Genomic DNA, 14,422 nt, shown 5'->3' with positions numbered 1-14,422 from the left:
GCGGCTCACACCCCCGCGTAGGTGTGTGCACACTCGTGTGCGTGCATGCACACGCAGCTGCTCGGGCTTGCACAGCCCTGCATGCTCGGGCACACAGCCCTGCACACACGCCTTGCACCCCTGTGCACGCGCACACAGCTGCGCCTGGCACTTGCACACCCACACACACAGACACACAGACACACTCACACACACTCACACACACACACACACTCACACACACTCACACACACACACTCACACGCACACACACACACACACTCACACACACACACACACACACACACACACACACACTCACACACCCCCCCGTGCCAGCACATGCACACAGCTGCGCCCCCCGGACACAAGCACAGCAGATCCCGTGGGCAGCAGGGCAGGACCCACGGGGGGGGGAGATGTCCCCGTGGGCAGCAGCGGGGGGTCCCCACGGGCTGCCCATGCTGTGCTCCTGTTCAGACGGCGCCCACCGGGCTCCATCTGCCACAGCCCCCCCGTGACCCCACGTCCCGCAGTGCCCCAGGGGGGCTCCGCCTGGCCGTGACCCCACGCGACCCCGTCTCCGGGACTCCCCTCCGGGCCCCATCTCCCCGCGCCGCGTCCCGGTGCGCTCCGTCCCCGGCCGTGCCCCCGGTGGGGCCGCACCCCGCGGGACTACATCTCCCGTCGTGCCCCGCGGGGCGCCCCGCCCCCCCTCCACGCGCTCAGGCCCCGCCCCCTGTCCCCGGCCCCGCCCCGTTCCCTCCCGGCCCCGCCCCGCTCGGAGCCGTCCCGGCCATGGCGGTGGGCGCGGGCCGGGCCCCGCCGCTGGCCCTGGCCCTGGCCCTGGCCCTGGCGCTGCCGCTGTCGGTGGCGCTGTCGCCGCCCGGGGCCGCGCTGCTGGAGGCGGCGGGGCCGCGCTGGGGCTGGCGCAACCTGACGTGCCCGGGCTGCCGCCTGCTCTTCGGGGCGCTCGACCTGGCGCTGCAGGTGCCGGGGGAACCGGGACGGGGCGGGGGGGACCGGGGGAGAGGGGAGGGCACCGGGACGGGGGGGAGGGGACGGGGCGGGAGGGGAGGGGAGGGGAGGGCACCGGGACCGGAGGGCACCGGGACGGGACGGGGGGCGGGGGGGAGGGGACGGGGGAGGAGGGCACCGGGAGGGCGAGGGGAGGGCACCGGGACGGGACGGGGGGAGGAAGGGGGGGAGGCAAGGGGGAGGGGAAGGGACGGGACGGGACGGGAGGGCACCGGGGGGGAAGGGCACCGGGACGGGACAGGACGAAAGGGGAAGGGGAAGGGGAAGGGGAAGGGAAAGGGGAAGTGGGGGGCACCGGGGCTGGAGGGCACCGGGACGGGACGGGGAGGCAGCAGCACGGGGCTAGGGCCAGGGCCGGGAGGAGGCCGAGGCCGGGGCTGGACGGGAACGGGCAGAGCGGGGCCAGCGAGGTCGGGGCCGGGGCCAGGAGGTCGCAGGGATGGGGGCAGCGAGGCCAGGGCAGGGCCGGGGCCTCGTGACAGCCGCTGTCGGGACGGGACGTGCCTGGGGGTGGTCACGGGATGGGGACAGGGATGGGACGGGGACAGCTGGGGACAGGGCCAGGTGCTGGGGCCCGGAAGGGGAAGGGGAACCCGGCCGAGGCCGCCCGCTTCCCCCGGGGCCGGGTGCCGGCGGCGCGAGGAACAGCGTGTGCCCATCGCCCACCGCAGCTGGAGCCCAACGTGGCGCGCGTGGGGCGCGTGGCGGCGGGGCTGTGCCAGGAGCTGCGGCTGGCGCGCCCCGAGATCTGCCGGCAGGCCGTGCAGCTCTTCCAGCGCGACGTGGTGGCCGCCTGGGCCCGCTCCGTGCTGCGGCCGGCCGAGGCCTGCGGGCTGCTGCTGGGCCCGCGCTGCGGCCACTGGGACATCTACGGCGCCTGGAACGTCTCCCTGCCCGCCGCTCCCAAGCCGCCGGTGCGGCCCCCGGCGCCCCCGCCGCCCGGCGCGCCCAGCGCCCGCGTCCTCTTCCTCACCGACCTGCACTGGGACCGGCTCTACACCCCGGGCAGCGATCCTGCCTGCCCCGACCCGCTCTGCTGCCGCGGCGCCGCCCGCCCCGGCCCCGGCGGCGCTGGCTTCTGGGGCGAGTACAGCAAGTGCGACCTGCCGCTGCACACCATCGCGGGGCTGCTGGCCCAGCTGCGCCACGCCGGCCCCTTCGCTGCCGCGTACTGGACGGGCGACATCCCGGCACACAACGTCTGGCAGCAGCGCCGCGAGGACCAGCTGCTGGCCCTGCGCACTGTCACCGCGCTGTTGCGCCAGCACCTGGGCGCCCTGCCCGTCTACCCGGCCGTGGGCAACCACGAGGCCACCCCCGTCAATGCCTTTCCCCCACCCTACGTGCACGGCAACCAGTCCTCGGCGTGGCTGTACGACGCGATGGCTGAGGCCTGGCAGGACTGGCTGCCCCCACCGGCGCTGGAGACCCTCCGGTGGGGCGGCCGCACAGGGAGCGAGGGGCTGGGGGGGCTCTGGGCTGGCTGGGGGGCACAGGGGCAAGGAGCTTGTAGGGCACGGAGGGACTACTGGTGGGAGGGTGCTTGGGCAGGCTGGGGGGTGCAGACCAGGGGCACTGGTGCTTGGGGCAGACGTGAGGGGAGGAAGGGCGGGGGGGTGTCTGAGGCACTGCAGGCTGCTGGGGGACGTGAGCCAGACACACGGGGATAGCAGAGCCCCGGGCAGTCAGCGCTGACACCCCCTCCTTCCCTGCAGAGCCGCTGGCTTCTACACGGTGCAGGTATGGCCCGGGCTGCGCCTCGTCTCGCTCAACATGAACTTCTGCTCCCAGGCCAACTTCTGGCTGCTCATCAACTCCACCGACCCCGCGGGGCAGCTGCAGTGGCTCGTGGGCGTTCTGGAGGCCGCCGAGCAGCAGGGGGAGAAGGTGGGCAGCAGCAGGGTGGGGGGGTCCCGGGGCCCCACTACCCCTGTGCACCCCCCACCAGCTCCCCCTCTCCTGGCTGCTGCCCCCAGGTTCACATCATCGGGCACATCCCTCCGGCCCACTGCCTGCGGAGCTGGAGCTGGAACTACTACCGCATCATCAACAGGTCAGCCTGCGGAGGACCCGCTCTGTGCCGGGGCCCTGCTGCGCCTGGTGCCATCAGGAGGCCAAGGGCGAGGGCCGGGTGGGAGCTGGCGCCAGCGGGTGCCGTGGGTGCAGCAGCCAGGCTGGTGCAACGAGTCCCGGGAGCAGCGGTGCCGCGGGGTGGGGCCAGCCCCGAGCAGCGCCGCGGGGCAGGGGACGGGGTCTGGAGCTGGCTGTGCTCACCCCTGCTGCCCCACGCGCAGGTTTGAAGGCACCATCGCAGCACAGTTCTTCGGGCACACACACGTGGACGAGTTTGAGATGTTCTACGATGAGGAGACCCTGACACGCCCCGTCTCTGTGGCCTTCGTGGCACCCAGCGTCACCACCTACATCAACCTCAACCCCGGTGAGCGCTCCATCCCCTCCCCTCCCCTCCTCCCTCTCTGGCTGTGGAGCTGCCCCACAAACCCCGACTGCTGCCCCCAGGCTACCGCGTGTACGAGGTGGACGGCGCCTACAACGGCAGCTCCCACGCCGTGCTGGACCACGAGACGTTCATCCTCAACCTCACCGAGGCCAACGTGCCTGGGGCAGAGCCGCACTGGCAGCGCCTCTACCGCGCCCGTGAGGCCTACGGGATGGCCACCGCCTTCCCCGCCGACTGGGACCTGCTCATCCGCCGCTTCCAGGATGACGAGCACCTCTTCCAGCGCTTCTGGTACCACTTCCACAAGGGCCACCCGCCCCGCGAGCCCTGCCTGGAGGCCTGCAAGGCGGCCCTGCTCTGTGCGCTGCGCACCGGCCGCTCAGCCGACCCCAGCCTCTGCCGGGTGCTGCGCCCAGCCCGGCCTTTCCGGCAGATCCTGCAGCTCTGGCGGCAGCGGCAGCTCTGCTGAGCCCGGGGCTGGCAGCGGCGCCAGGGGACACGTGGGGATGGGGACAGATACTCACCCACGCTGTGGGATGGGAAGGGGCCCCATCCTGGCTGCAGGGGGCCACCACTTGGCCCTGCACTCCCACTGGTGGCAGCCCCAGCTGGCTGCATAATAAAGGTTGGTGATGGAGAGAGCCGGCTGCTGGCCCTGGGGGGCCAGGAACCTCGTTCCAGCGGTGTGGAGCCGAGGGATGCTGCAGGGAAGGGGCTGGGCCGGGCTGGTGGAATGGGTTTATTAATTATTTAGTACAACACAGATCTTTGTTACAGCAGGAGGGGCAGCTCCGGAGCTGGGCAGCCCCGGCAGGGCCCCCGCACTGCAGGTTAGACCGCATGCATCGGGCAGGCAGCCTGTGCCCTGGCTGGGCAGCGCCCGTCCCAGGAGGCGGCGAGGCCGCCCCGTGCACGGGACAGGGCCCCGGGCCCGGCCCTGCCACCCCGAGGGCACGCACGAGCACAGGGACCCACGCGTGGGACGCAGCTGCCACCCGCCCGGGGACACTCACACACACACACGTGCCCCGGCGCAGGCATGCGCCCCACGGCACCCGGTGCAGCTGCCCCGTCCCAGTCCCGTCCTGGTTGCGGCAGGCAGGAGCGTGGGGCGGGCAGGGGTCTGGTCACTCCCCTCTGCTCTGATCACGGCGTCTGTGCCCCCAGGCGCTTGGGCTTCAGGCTGCCCAGCAGGGTCTGCACGCCCTTGCGGACGGTGGAGCCCACCCGGCGGGCCACTGAGTCAGCAGGCGGCGCGGGCAGGCAGGAGCTGGAGGCCTGGGGCCGGGCATCCAAGCACTTCTGGTAGCGCAGCTGGGGACAGGGGGTGAGCGGGGCCACGGGGGTGCAGGGGGGGGGGGCGCGGGGCCGGGGACACTCACCATGCAGGCAGCCTGCAGCGCCTCGCTCAGCCCCGCCGCGTTGGGCTCACACCAGACCATGTGGCAGCGGAAGGCGCCGGGGGCGCTGGCCATGATGAAGGCGAAGGAGCGGACGTCCCGGCCCACGCCCATGAAGGAGAGGAACCGCACGCGGCACTCGCACAGCACCGCCTCCGTCTGCGGGCACAGCGCCGGGCTCAGCAGCGGGACGGGGACGGGGAAGAGGAAGGGCATGGGGATGGGGACAGGGCTGCCGCACCTGCTCGTGGGTGATGGTGAGCGTGGCAGGGGCCACGTTGACCACGATGGGGGTCCAGTGCTCTTTGCTGCTGGTGGCCAGCGCCGCCTCCAGCGCCGCGTTGATGACGTCCATGCCTGGGACAGGCAGGTGGGGGCTCGGGGCGGGCAGGGGGGAAGAGGGCCCCGTTCCCGGTGTGGGGCACGCCCCAACACCAGCCTCCCTCCACGGCCCCCCAGGCTCACCCACGGGCTTGGTGACAGGTACGCAGCCCAGGTAGCAGACCGGGAACTTCTGCACCACCTCGCTCTTGGGCACCGGGAACTCCACTGCGGGCACGGGGCAGGGTCACAGCGCACACCCCGAGCGTCCCCCCTGCACCAGCTGCACCCAACAGCCCCACAGCCAGCCCACGCACAGCCTGCTGCCCCCCCTGCCTGCCCTGTGCGCCCACCCACACGGCCCCTGCAGCCCCGTGGTACTGCCACTGTGCAGGCCCCAGCCCCCTGCATGCACGGGCTGGACACAGCTGGTCCCCAGGTGCCTGTGCCCCCCACCCCGGGCCCCTGCCATACCCTGGAAGGGGATCTCCACCATCCTGGAGGAGTCCATGGAGAGGCCGTTAGCCAGTGCCCGGGCGCTTCGCCGCTCCACCATGATCTGGGGAGAGCAGGGGGGCCACGGACCCCCCCAGCCTGTCATGATGCAGCCCCCAACCTCTGCCCGGCACATGCAGCCGGGGGACAGAGGGGTGAGGGGAGCACCCAGGGCAGCCCTGGGCTCACCTGGGAGCAGACCTCATGCAGGCTGGTGGCGATGTCCTTGGCAGGGCTCTCACAGCGGAAGACATGGCACTTGAGCATCTGCGTCAGCTGGTCCCGGGCCACGTAGGCGAAGTCCCTGCAAGGAGGGGCTGCGCTCAGGGACCCCTCACAGGCCACCAGGGCCCCTGTCCCCTGCCCACAAGAAGTGGGCCACCGCCACCACGGCCCCCCAGCACAGCGTGTGCAGAGGCTGGGGACACGTGGCGCTGCCATACCTCTCCCTGGGTGCCCGGCCAGAGCAGCAGGAGAGAGCCAGAGAACAGAGTCAGGGGGGCTGGGCGCACACACGCACACCCAGCACGGGGCCCAGCACACCAGCACGGGGCAGCACCCAGCCCACAGGACCCCCACCTGCCCCAGGACCCCACAACCTGAGAGTACGGGGACCCCCACACACACCCTGCATGCCGACAGATGCACCCAGCACCCCGCACGCGCAGGACGCCCCCACACCCCCCAGTTCAGGGACCCACCCCACACCTCAGCTCTGGACAAATTCCTGCACCCGGCGTGCCAAGACACCTGTGTGTGCACCCCCCTCTGTACCAGCCCTGCACACCCCACGGGGACCCCTGCATGCCCCCTGCGTTCCCAGGAGACCCTGAACAGCCCTTGGCCCCGCGCCCCCACCTGCCACTGTCACGCCCCACGCCCCAGACACGGATGCTGGCCACGGGCTGTGCGTGCAGCAGGGTCTGGTCCTGCGGGTCCACCAGCTTCAGCGTCTGGCTCTGCAGGAGCAGCAGCATGGCCCGGCCCTGGGGGGGCCGTGTCAGGCCAGGGGCAGCCTGGGGTGAGGGGTGCAGGGACAGAGCACGGCATGCAGGGCAGAGAGGGGATGTGCTGGGGGCCAGGGGTGATGCTGTGCTTGGGGAGGGAGGCACTCACCCCCCCCCAGGCACCCGGCGCTCCATGCTGGTGCAGGGACAGCTGGCGGATGCAGTTGTTGACGGCGACGCTGCTCCTCCCGGGTGCCAACTCCTCCTCGCTCATCTCCACCCAGCCCAGCGAGCGCACAGGGAAGCTCTGCGGGGCACGGCCCGGGTGGGCGCAGTCTGGCTCCCACCAGCCCCATGCACCGGAGGGGGGCCAGGGGCAGCACCCCGTCCAGCTGAGCCCCCCCCCCCACAGTGGCAACAGCACAGCCACCGCCCCAGGGGCCCCCACGTCCCCGCGACACCGGGGCAGAAGGGGCCAGGGGAGCTGGGCAGGAGCCCCCCACCAGGGCGGCCCCACTCAGCCCCCGCTGTCCCAGCCTACCTTGGAGCCCGGCTCGTCCTCCTCAGCCAGGGCCGCACTGCAAGAGCGGGGCTGTCACCGCCTGCCGCCGGCTGCCACCAGCTGCTCCCTGCGCACGGGGAACCCTGCGCCCAGCTTGGTCAACGCAGCCCCCACCAAGCCCCCAAACCCCCACCTGATGCCCGGCGAGGCCGGGTCTGGTGCCGGTGGCTCCGCGTCCTGCACTCCAGGCTCGCCATCGGCCTCCTCTGCCGTGGGGTCCTGGGAAGGAGAGAGGGTGGCAGGGCCGGGCGCAGCAGATGTCCCCGGCCCCGACAGCCCCTCACCTTCCAGAAATCGCCATCGCCAAAGCGTTCAGCCGGAGCGAAGCCCGTCCAGGCGAGCTGTGGGCAGAGCGGAGGGCTCAGGACAAACGCCGTGGGGCAGCTCCACAGCCCGTGCTCCCCGACTCACCGGCTGCTCCTCGCAGGGGGTGCTGCCCTGGGAGCCGCGGGCGAGCCCCGCCGGGGGCTCCCACTGCGTGGTGCCAGTGGGGATGTGCCAGTAGTAGGTGCCCGAGGTGTCCTGCACCCGCATCCATCCCGCAGGCAGGTCCGAGTCCGTCTCGAAGGAGTTACGGGTCCAGAAGGAGTCTGGGGGGCAGGGGGGGAGCCGAGGCTGGGACCCCTGCAGCACCACGCAGCCGGGCGGGGACCCCGGGGTGGTCGCCATGTGGGGGGAGCTGCCACGCAGCGGGGGGGCGCAGCCAGGCAGGGCAGAGACCCCGCTGCCATAAGGAGTCCCGATGGCCACCAAGACGGGGCCAGGCCAGGTGGGACACCCGAACACTGCCCAGCAGGGCGATGGCCACGAGGCCCTCGCTGTGCTCGGTGCCCCCCAGCACCCGCAGATCCCATCCCGCAGCCCCCGCCACGCCGTGGGGCCGTCACACCAGGGCCCCCCTCCCAGCCCCTGCCCCTCGGGACCCCCACCCCCGGCACCCCGCGCCCACCCCCCCGGCACCGCGGCCGTTCCCTGCGGCCCCTCCCGGGGGGGGCTCGGGGCAGCGCTCACCTGGGCCCTGCTGGTCCAGGCGTTGCCCCGGCAACCGCTGACGGCATCGCCAGGGGCCGCCACTGGGATGCGCCGGGGGGGGGCGGGGATGCGCAGATGGGGGGGGCTGGGACCGGGATGGGGAGGGAGGGAGGGGGCGACAGGGACAGCAGGGGCCGTGCGGAGGGGGCCGGGGGGGCTGTGTGGGGCAGCCGGGGGTCGGGGGCACAGGGACGGGGGGTGAGCGGGTGGGGACGGGCAGCTGGGGCACCGTGGGGGACCCCCGCGGCCGGGGGGGGCAATGGGGAGCGCATGGGGATGCACAGCCAGGAGGGTGCTGGGTGACCGCAATGGGACAGCACGACACGGGGCACGGCAGGATGGATGGATGGATGGATGGATGGATGGATGGATGGATGGATGGATGGATGGATGGATGGATGTGTGACCGGCACGGGGGGGGCACAGCCCGGCCGGGGGCCACCATGCAGAAGGGAGCGATGCAGTGCGCATGCCACGGAGCTGTGGGCAGGGGGCAGGGCTGGGGGCAGCAGTGGGTGCAAGGCTGGGGAGGGCAGACAAAGACGTGGGGCTGAGAGGAGCAGGATGGGCACAGCAGGATGGGGACAGTAGGATGGGCACAGCAGGAGGGGGCACAGCAGGAGGGGGCACAGCAGGAGGGGGACAGCAGGAGGGGGACAGCAGGAGGGGGGCACAGTAGGATGGGGCACTGCAGGATGGGGGCACAGCAGGATGGGGGCACAGCAGGATGCGGGCACAGCAGGATGGGCACAGCAGGATGAGCACAGCAGGATGGGGGCACAGCAGGATAGGGGCAGCAGGAGGGGGGCAGCAGGAGGGGGGCACAGTAGGATGGGGGCAGCAGGTGGGGGGCACAGTAGGAGGGGGGCAGCAGGAGGGGGGCAGCAGGAGGGGGGCAGCAGGAGGGGGACAGCAGGAGGGGGACAGCAGGAGGGGGCACTGCAGGAGAGGGGCACAGCAGGATGGGCACTGCAGGAGGGGGCAGCACACTGGGCTGGGGGCTGCAGGGGCAGCTGTGGCACAGGCAAGCGGGCACACACGGGGCCCACCTGCGTCGTCGGGGGAGCTGCCGGCCGGGCTGCCCTGGCTGAGCGTGGCCCAGCTGGAGTCCTCGTCGCTGGCGGTGCCGCTGCGCGCCCCGAAGAGCCGGCTGGCGCTGCGGCCCTGCTCACGCGGCGCCCGCTCCCCGCTGGGCTCTGACTCGGCCGTGGCGGGGTCGCTCTGCACCGGGGTGGAGTCCCCGTCCCCATCCTCCGCGTCGTCCCCGTCGTCATCCTCCTCCTCGTCCTCCTCCTCCTCGGGGGCGCCCCGCAGGTCGATGAGCAGGGCCCCCCTGCCGGCGGCGTTGCGGGCGTTGCGTGCGGCCACCTCCAGCTCCTCGGGGGGGGGGCCCAGCTCGTTGCGGTTCTGGTCCCGCTCGGCTGCCCGGCGCAGCTGGTTCTGGCCCTCCTTCACCCACTTGGCATTAGCGGGCTCCTCGCCGGCCTGGGGGGCTGGGCCCCCGCCGCCTCCCAGCTCCGTGCTGCCATGGAGGTGGTGGCCGTGGGGCGAGCCGGGGGGGGCCTTGGCCGGCAGCAGCTCCCCGTGCTCGGGGGGGCCCTGCAGCGCCAGGCTCAGCCCCAGGCAGCTGTTGTCGTTGGCCAGGTCGCTGCGCTTGCTCAGGGACCCCGACATCGCGGGGCCTGGGGACAGCAGAGACGGGGGCAGGACCAGCGTCACCACGGGGAGCGGCTGCCACGGGGCCAGCACCGCCCGTGGGGCCGGCATCGCCCGTGGGGCCCCCCCACGGGGCCAGCCCCATCCCTCACCTGCGGTGGCGGAGGCTCCTACAGCCCCCGGGGCGCCAGCTCCTCCGTGTCCATGGGGCCTGCGGGCAGGGGGCACTGGGGACAGCGGGGGCGGCGGGGGCGGTGGGGGTGCCCCCCCGGCCCCCTGCCCTTCCCCAGCCGCCCCCCGGCCCCGGGACGCCCTCACCCCTCGGCGGCCCCGCAGCCGCGACCCTGCCCCACGCACCGTGGGGCTCGGCCCCGCAGCGCCCCAGGGCCCGGTGCTGCCCGGCTCCCACTGCCGAGCCCGGCCCCCCGCAGCCGCCCCCAGCCCCCGGGCCCCGTCCCCGTCCCCGTCGCGGTGCCCCCGCTGCGCCGGGCCCGGAGCCGCTCTCGCCCGACCCCCGGCCCCGGCCCCCTCCCGGCGCAGCCCCCGGGGGGAGCGGCCCCGCTGCGGCCCCTCCGGTACCTGCGGCGGCTCCGCTGCCGGGGGGGCGGGGGGGGTCGGCTTCCGCTTCCGAGGGCGGGGCGGAGCGGAGCGGGCACGGCGCGGTGCGGGGCGCTGCGGGGCGGCGCGAGATGCTGCAGCGCGGGGCGGCGCGGGATGCTGCGGGGCGGCACGGCACGGCACGGGATGGCACGGCACGGCTCGGCACGGTTCGGCAAGGCACGGCTTGGCACGGCACAGCTCGGCACGGGATGGCACGGCATGGCACGGCACGGGGTGGGATGGCACGGCACGGGCTGACACGGCGCGGTGCGGCACGAGGGTGCTGGGGCAGCACCGCACGGTGCAGCTTGGTACGGCACGGAGCAGGGTGGCTCGGCTCGGCCCGGCTCGGCACCGGGCAGCAGAGGGCAGCACGGAACAACCCGGCGCGGCGGGGAGCGGTGCGGGCAGCACGGGGCAGCGCCTGGGTGCACAGCCCGGCACGGCACGGCACGGCACGGCATGGCACGGCGCGTGACTGTGGGGAATAGTGCGGCACGGCACGGCACGGCACGGCATGGCACGGCGTGTGACAGGGGGTATCAGTGCGGCACGGCACGGCACGGCAGCACGGCCCCGCAGAGCCGCTCGCCCAGCCCCACGTCCCGGCGGCTGCTGGAGCCCCCGCGGAGGAGCCCCCAGCCCCTCTCTGGGCAGCCTGTGCCAGGGCTCCGGCACCCGCCCGGCACAGCAGTGCTGCCTGGGGCCCAGAGGGCACCTCCTGGGGATGGGGATGGACCCCCCCTGGGGCTAGGGCGCTGCTCAGCTCCTGCTTAAAACCAGCTCCAGCTCGATGCACAAGTCCATGGGGCCCGATGGGATCCATCCCAGGGTACTCAGAGAGCTGGCTGATGTCATCACAAGACCCCTCACAATTATTTTTCAACAGTATGGGGAATCTGGAGAGGTCCCAGTCGACTGGAAGCTGGGAAACGTTGTCCCAGTTTTCAAGAAGGGCAAGAAAGAAGACCCTGGTAATTACAGGCCTGAGTCTCACTTCAGTGCCTGGTAAAAATCATGGAGAAAACTGTTCTGGGAGTTATTGGAAAGCACAAAGTCATAGGCAACAGCAGGTTCATGAGGGGAAGGTCCTGCATAAAGAACTTAATTTCCTTTTATGACAAGGTTACCCACCTAGTTGATCAAGGGAAGCCAGCTGATGTAATCTTTCTGGATTTCAGCAAAGCGTTTGGTTTCTCACAGTGTCCTTCAGGACTAAATGTCCAGCATACAGCTAGACAAGTACCTAATGTGATGGGTGAACAACTGGCTGGTGGGTCGGGCTCAAAGGGTGCTAGTAAACGGGGTTACATCAGGCTGACGGCCAGTCGCTAGTGGGGTTCCCCAGGGCTCCATTTTGGGGCCAGTTCTCTTTGATGTTTCCATTGAAATGCCTTTGATGTAGGACTTGAAGGTGTTTTGAGTAAGCTTGCAGACGACACTAGGAGGAGCTAGACGACACGATGGAGGAGCTGTTGACTCTGCTGAGGGTAGAGAGGCTTTGCAGAGAGATCTGGACAAATCAGAGTTGGGCCATCACAAAATGCATGAAGTTTAACAAGAGCAAGTGCCATGTCCTGCAGATGGGACGGGGCAACCCTGGCTATACGTACAGACTGGGGGACGAGAGGCTGGAGAGCAGCCCCACAGAGAGGGGTCTGGGGGTTCTGGTTGTCAGCACATTGAATACAAGTCAACAGCCTGCCCTGGCAGCCGAAAGGGTACCCCAGGGTACCTGGAGGTATGCCCCAGGCATGGCACTGGCCTCTCCTTGAGTGCTGCATGCAGCTTTGGGCACCACAATATAAGGACAGAAAACTATTAGAAAGCGTCCAAAGGAGGGCTACAAAGATGGGGAAGGGTCTGGAGGGCAAGATGCATGAGGAGGAGCTGAAGTCACTTTGTTTGTTCAGGCCACAGAATAGGAGGCTGGGGAGAGGCCTCATGGCGGCCTGCAGCCCCCTCACAAGGGGAGGCCTCATGGTGGCCTTCAGCTCCCTCACGAGGGGAGTGGAGGGGCAGGCACTGAGCTCTGCTCTCTGGGGACAGCGACAGGACCTGAGGGGACAGCATGGAGCTGGGGCAGGGGAGGGTCAGGCTGGGGGTGAGGGAAAGGTTCTGCACCCAGAGGTGGTTGGGCACTGGGACAGGCTGCCCAGGTCACGGCACCGAGCTGCTGGAGTTCAGGGAGCATATGGACAATGCTCTCAGACATCGAGTTTGATTTTGGGGTAGTCCTCTGGGGAGCCAGGAGTCGGACTCGATGATCCTTGTGGGTCCCTTCCAACTCAGGATATTCTATGATCCCATGAACTCCAGGAGGTTCCTGTCAGCCCTTTTCTCCAGCCTGTCCAGGTCCCTCCGGACGGCAGCACAAGCCATTCAGCTGCTCCCTCCCAGTTTTGTGTCATCTGCAGATTTGCTGAAGATGGGCTCACTGTGCACCACACAGTAAGGAATGGTTCCTGGTGTTCAGACAGAACCTCCTGTGCTCCAGCTTGTGTCCACTGCCTCTTGTCCTGGCACTACCACAGAAAAGAGCTGGGCTCCAACATCTTTGCACCCTCCCTTCAGGTATTTACAGACACTGATGAGATTCCCAAGCTTTCTCTTCTCCGGGCTGTACAGTGCCAGCTCTCTCAACCTCTCCTCCTATCAGAGATGGTACAGTCCCTTCAGCATCTTTATGTCCACCAGGCCCCCCAGGTCCGTTTCTGTCAGGGAGCATTCCACCTTGGGAGCTCCCAGAATGTCCTGGTGCCTGGACTTGTTCCTCCCCAGGGGCAGGACTTTGCACTTCTTGGTGAACTCCACGACGTTTCTGTCATCCCATTCCTCCAGCCAGTCCAGGTCCCTCTGGAGGGCAGCACAACCCCCTGGTGTATCCGCCACTCCTCTCAGTTTTGTGCCATCTGCAGCCTTGCTGAGGTTACACTCTGCCCCATCACCCAGACCATTAATGAAGATATTAAACAGGACTGGACATGGTATTGACCCCCAGGACTCGTTACTGGCCTCCAACTAGACTGCACCACTGACCATTACACTCTGTGTCCTGTCATTCAGCCTGTTTTCTATCTACCTCACTGTCTGCCCATCCAGCCCATACGTCACCAGCTTGTCTGTGAGGATCTTATGGAGCACAGCGTCAAACGCTTAACTGAAGTCTAGGCAGACTATATCCACTACATTCCCCTTTTCTATCAGGCCAGTCACTTCATCATAGAAGCTTCTCAAGTTGGTCAAGCATGAGTTTCCCTTGGTGAATCCATGCTGACTGCTCCTGATGATGTTCTTGCCCTTCGTGTGCCTAGAAATGGTTCCAGGATGAGTGGCTCCAGCACCTTCCCCAGGATCAAGGTGAGGCTGACCGCCTCTAATTTCCAGCTTGGAATGGGCTGCTCTTGGGCCTGAAGAAGGTGATCCTTGAATACTAAACAGCTTTCCTGGGGTCCACTCCTCTCCAGGGCCATATCCCACAGGGCTCTTCTGAGCAGGTCCTTGAAGAGGCCAAAGTCTGTTCTCCTGAATTTCAGGGTTGTGAACATGCAGTGCACCCTCCCCGTTGCCCTGAGGATCTTGAAAGCCCCCATCTCCTGGTCACTGCAGCCAGGGCTGACTTTGATCTTCCCATTCCCAACATGCCCCTCCTTGTTGGTGCGGATGAGCTCCAGTGGAGCACCTCTCCTCATTGGCTTCTCTATTGCTTGGAGAAGGAAGTTATCACTAACGCACTCTAGGAACCTCCTGGATTCCTTATGCCCTGCTGGGTTGTCCCTCCAGCAGATAGGTGCAGCACGGCGTGGTACGGCTGTGGTACGTGTATGGGTACGGTACGGTACGGTGCGTTCTGGTCTGACCCAGCACTGCAGGGCAGGGCGAACACAGCCTGACACCAGTCAGCGCAGCACACAGCTGGGTGGTGCAGCAC

The 14,422-nt window shown here is 69.3% G+C and overlaps 2 protein-coding genes across 3 annotated transcripts; one reads left to right on the top strand and one right to left on the bottom strand.

Annotated features, from left to right (window-relative positions):
* The first annotated feature begins 748 nt into the window (after positions 1–748).
* On the top strand, positions 749–4,119 carry SMPD1 (sphingomyelin phosphodiesterase 1). Its single transcript, XM_084288496.1, has 6 exons — positions 749–969; positions 1,689–2,452; positions 2,733–2,904; positions 2,994–3,070; positions 3,312–3,457; positions 3,538–4,119. Exons 1-6 carry the CDS (start codon positions 778–780, stop codon positions 3,945–3,947), a joined length of 1,761 nt encoding a protein of 586 aa, XP_084144622.1. The 5' UTR covers positions 749–777; the 3' UTR covers positions 3,948–4,119.
* A 95-nt stretch (positions 4,120–4,214) lies between these two features.
* APBB1 (amyloid beta precursor protein binding family B member 1) lies at positions 4,215–10,495 on the bottom strand. Of its 2 annotated transcripts, none has more exons than XM_084282673.1 (15): positions 10,471–10,495; positions 10,044–10,102; positions 9,285–9,917; positions 7,615–7,793; positions 7,488–7,544; positions 7,337–7,422; positions 7,183–7,219; positions 6,811–6,948; positions 6,553–6,680; positions 5,884–5,998; positions 5,674–5,758; positions 5,344–5,427; positions 5,120–5,235; positions 4,861–5,037; positions 4,215–4,792 (listed from the first exon to the last, which is right to left on the bottom strand). In XM_084282673.1, exons 3-15 carry the CDS (start codon positions 9,907–9,909, stop codon positions 4,625–4,627), a joined length of 1,995 nt encoding a protein of 664 aa, XP_084138799.1. In that variant the 5' UTR covers positions 9,910–9,917; positions 10,044–10,102; positions 10,471–10,495; the 3' UTR covers positions 4,215–4,624. The 2 variants fall into 2 exon arrangements, with proteins under 2 accessions (XP_084138799.1, XP_084138800.1); XM_084282674.1 differs by having other exon boundaries at positions 5,896–5,998.
* Between the last annotated feature and the right edge of the window lie 3,927 nt (positions 10,496–14,422).

This window comes from Netta rufina, assembly GCF_964035555.1.
Source record: "Netta rufina genome assembly, chromosome: 1".
Taxonomy (NCBI): Eukaryota; Metazoa; Chordata; class Aves; order Anseriformes; family Anatidae; genus Netta; species Netta rufina.
The sequence above is the reverse complement of the archived record's forward strand: the minus strand, read 5'-3'. Positions and strand labels throughout refer to the sequence as shown.

Bases quoted from the DNA above. Each gene is read 5' to 3' on its own strand.
- SMPD1 (XM_084288496.1), top strand. From the start codon at position 778: ATGGCGGTGGGCGCGGGCCGGGCCCCGCCGCTGGCCCTGGCCCTGGCC. The intron at 2,905-2,993 runs GTGGGCAGCAGC...TGCTGCCCCCAG, and splicing joins CCGAGCAGCAGGGGGAGAAG to GTTCACATCATCGGGCACAT. The intron at 3,071-3,311 runs GTCAGCCTGCGG...CCCCACGCGCAG, and splicing joins TACTACCGCATCATCAACAG to GTTTGAAGGCACCATCGCAG.
- APBB1 (XM_084282673.1), bottom strand. From the start codon at position 9,909: ATGTCGGGGTCCCTGAGCAAGCGCAGCGACCTGGCCAACGACAACAGC. The intron at 5,999-6,552 runs GTGGGGGCGCGG...CCCTCCTTGCAG, and splicing joins GTGGGGCGTGACAGTGGCAG to GGACTTCGCCTACGTGGCCC. The intron at 5,759-5,883 runs GTGAGCCCAGGG...TGCTCTCCCCAG, and splicing joins TGCATGAGGTCTGCTCCCAG to ATCATGGTGGAGCGGCGAAG.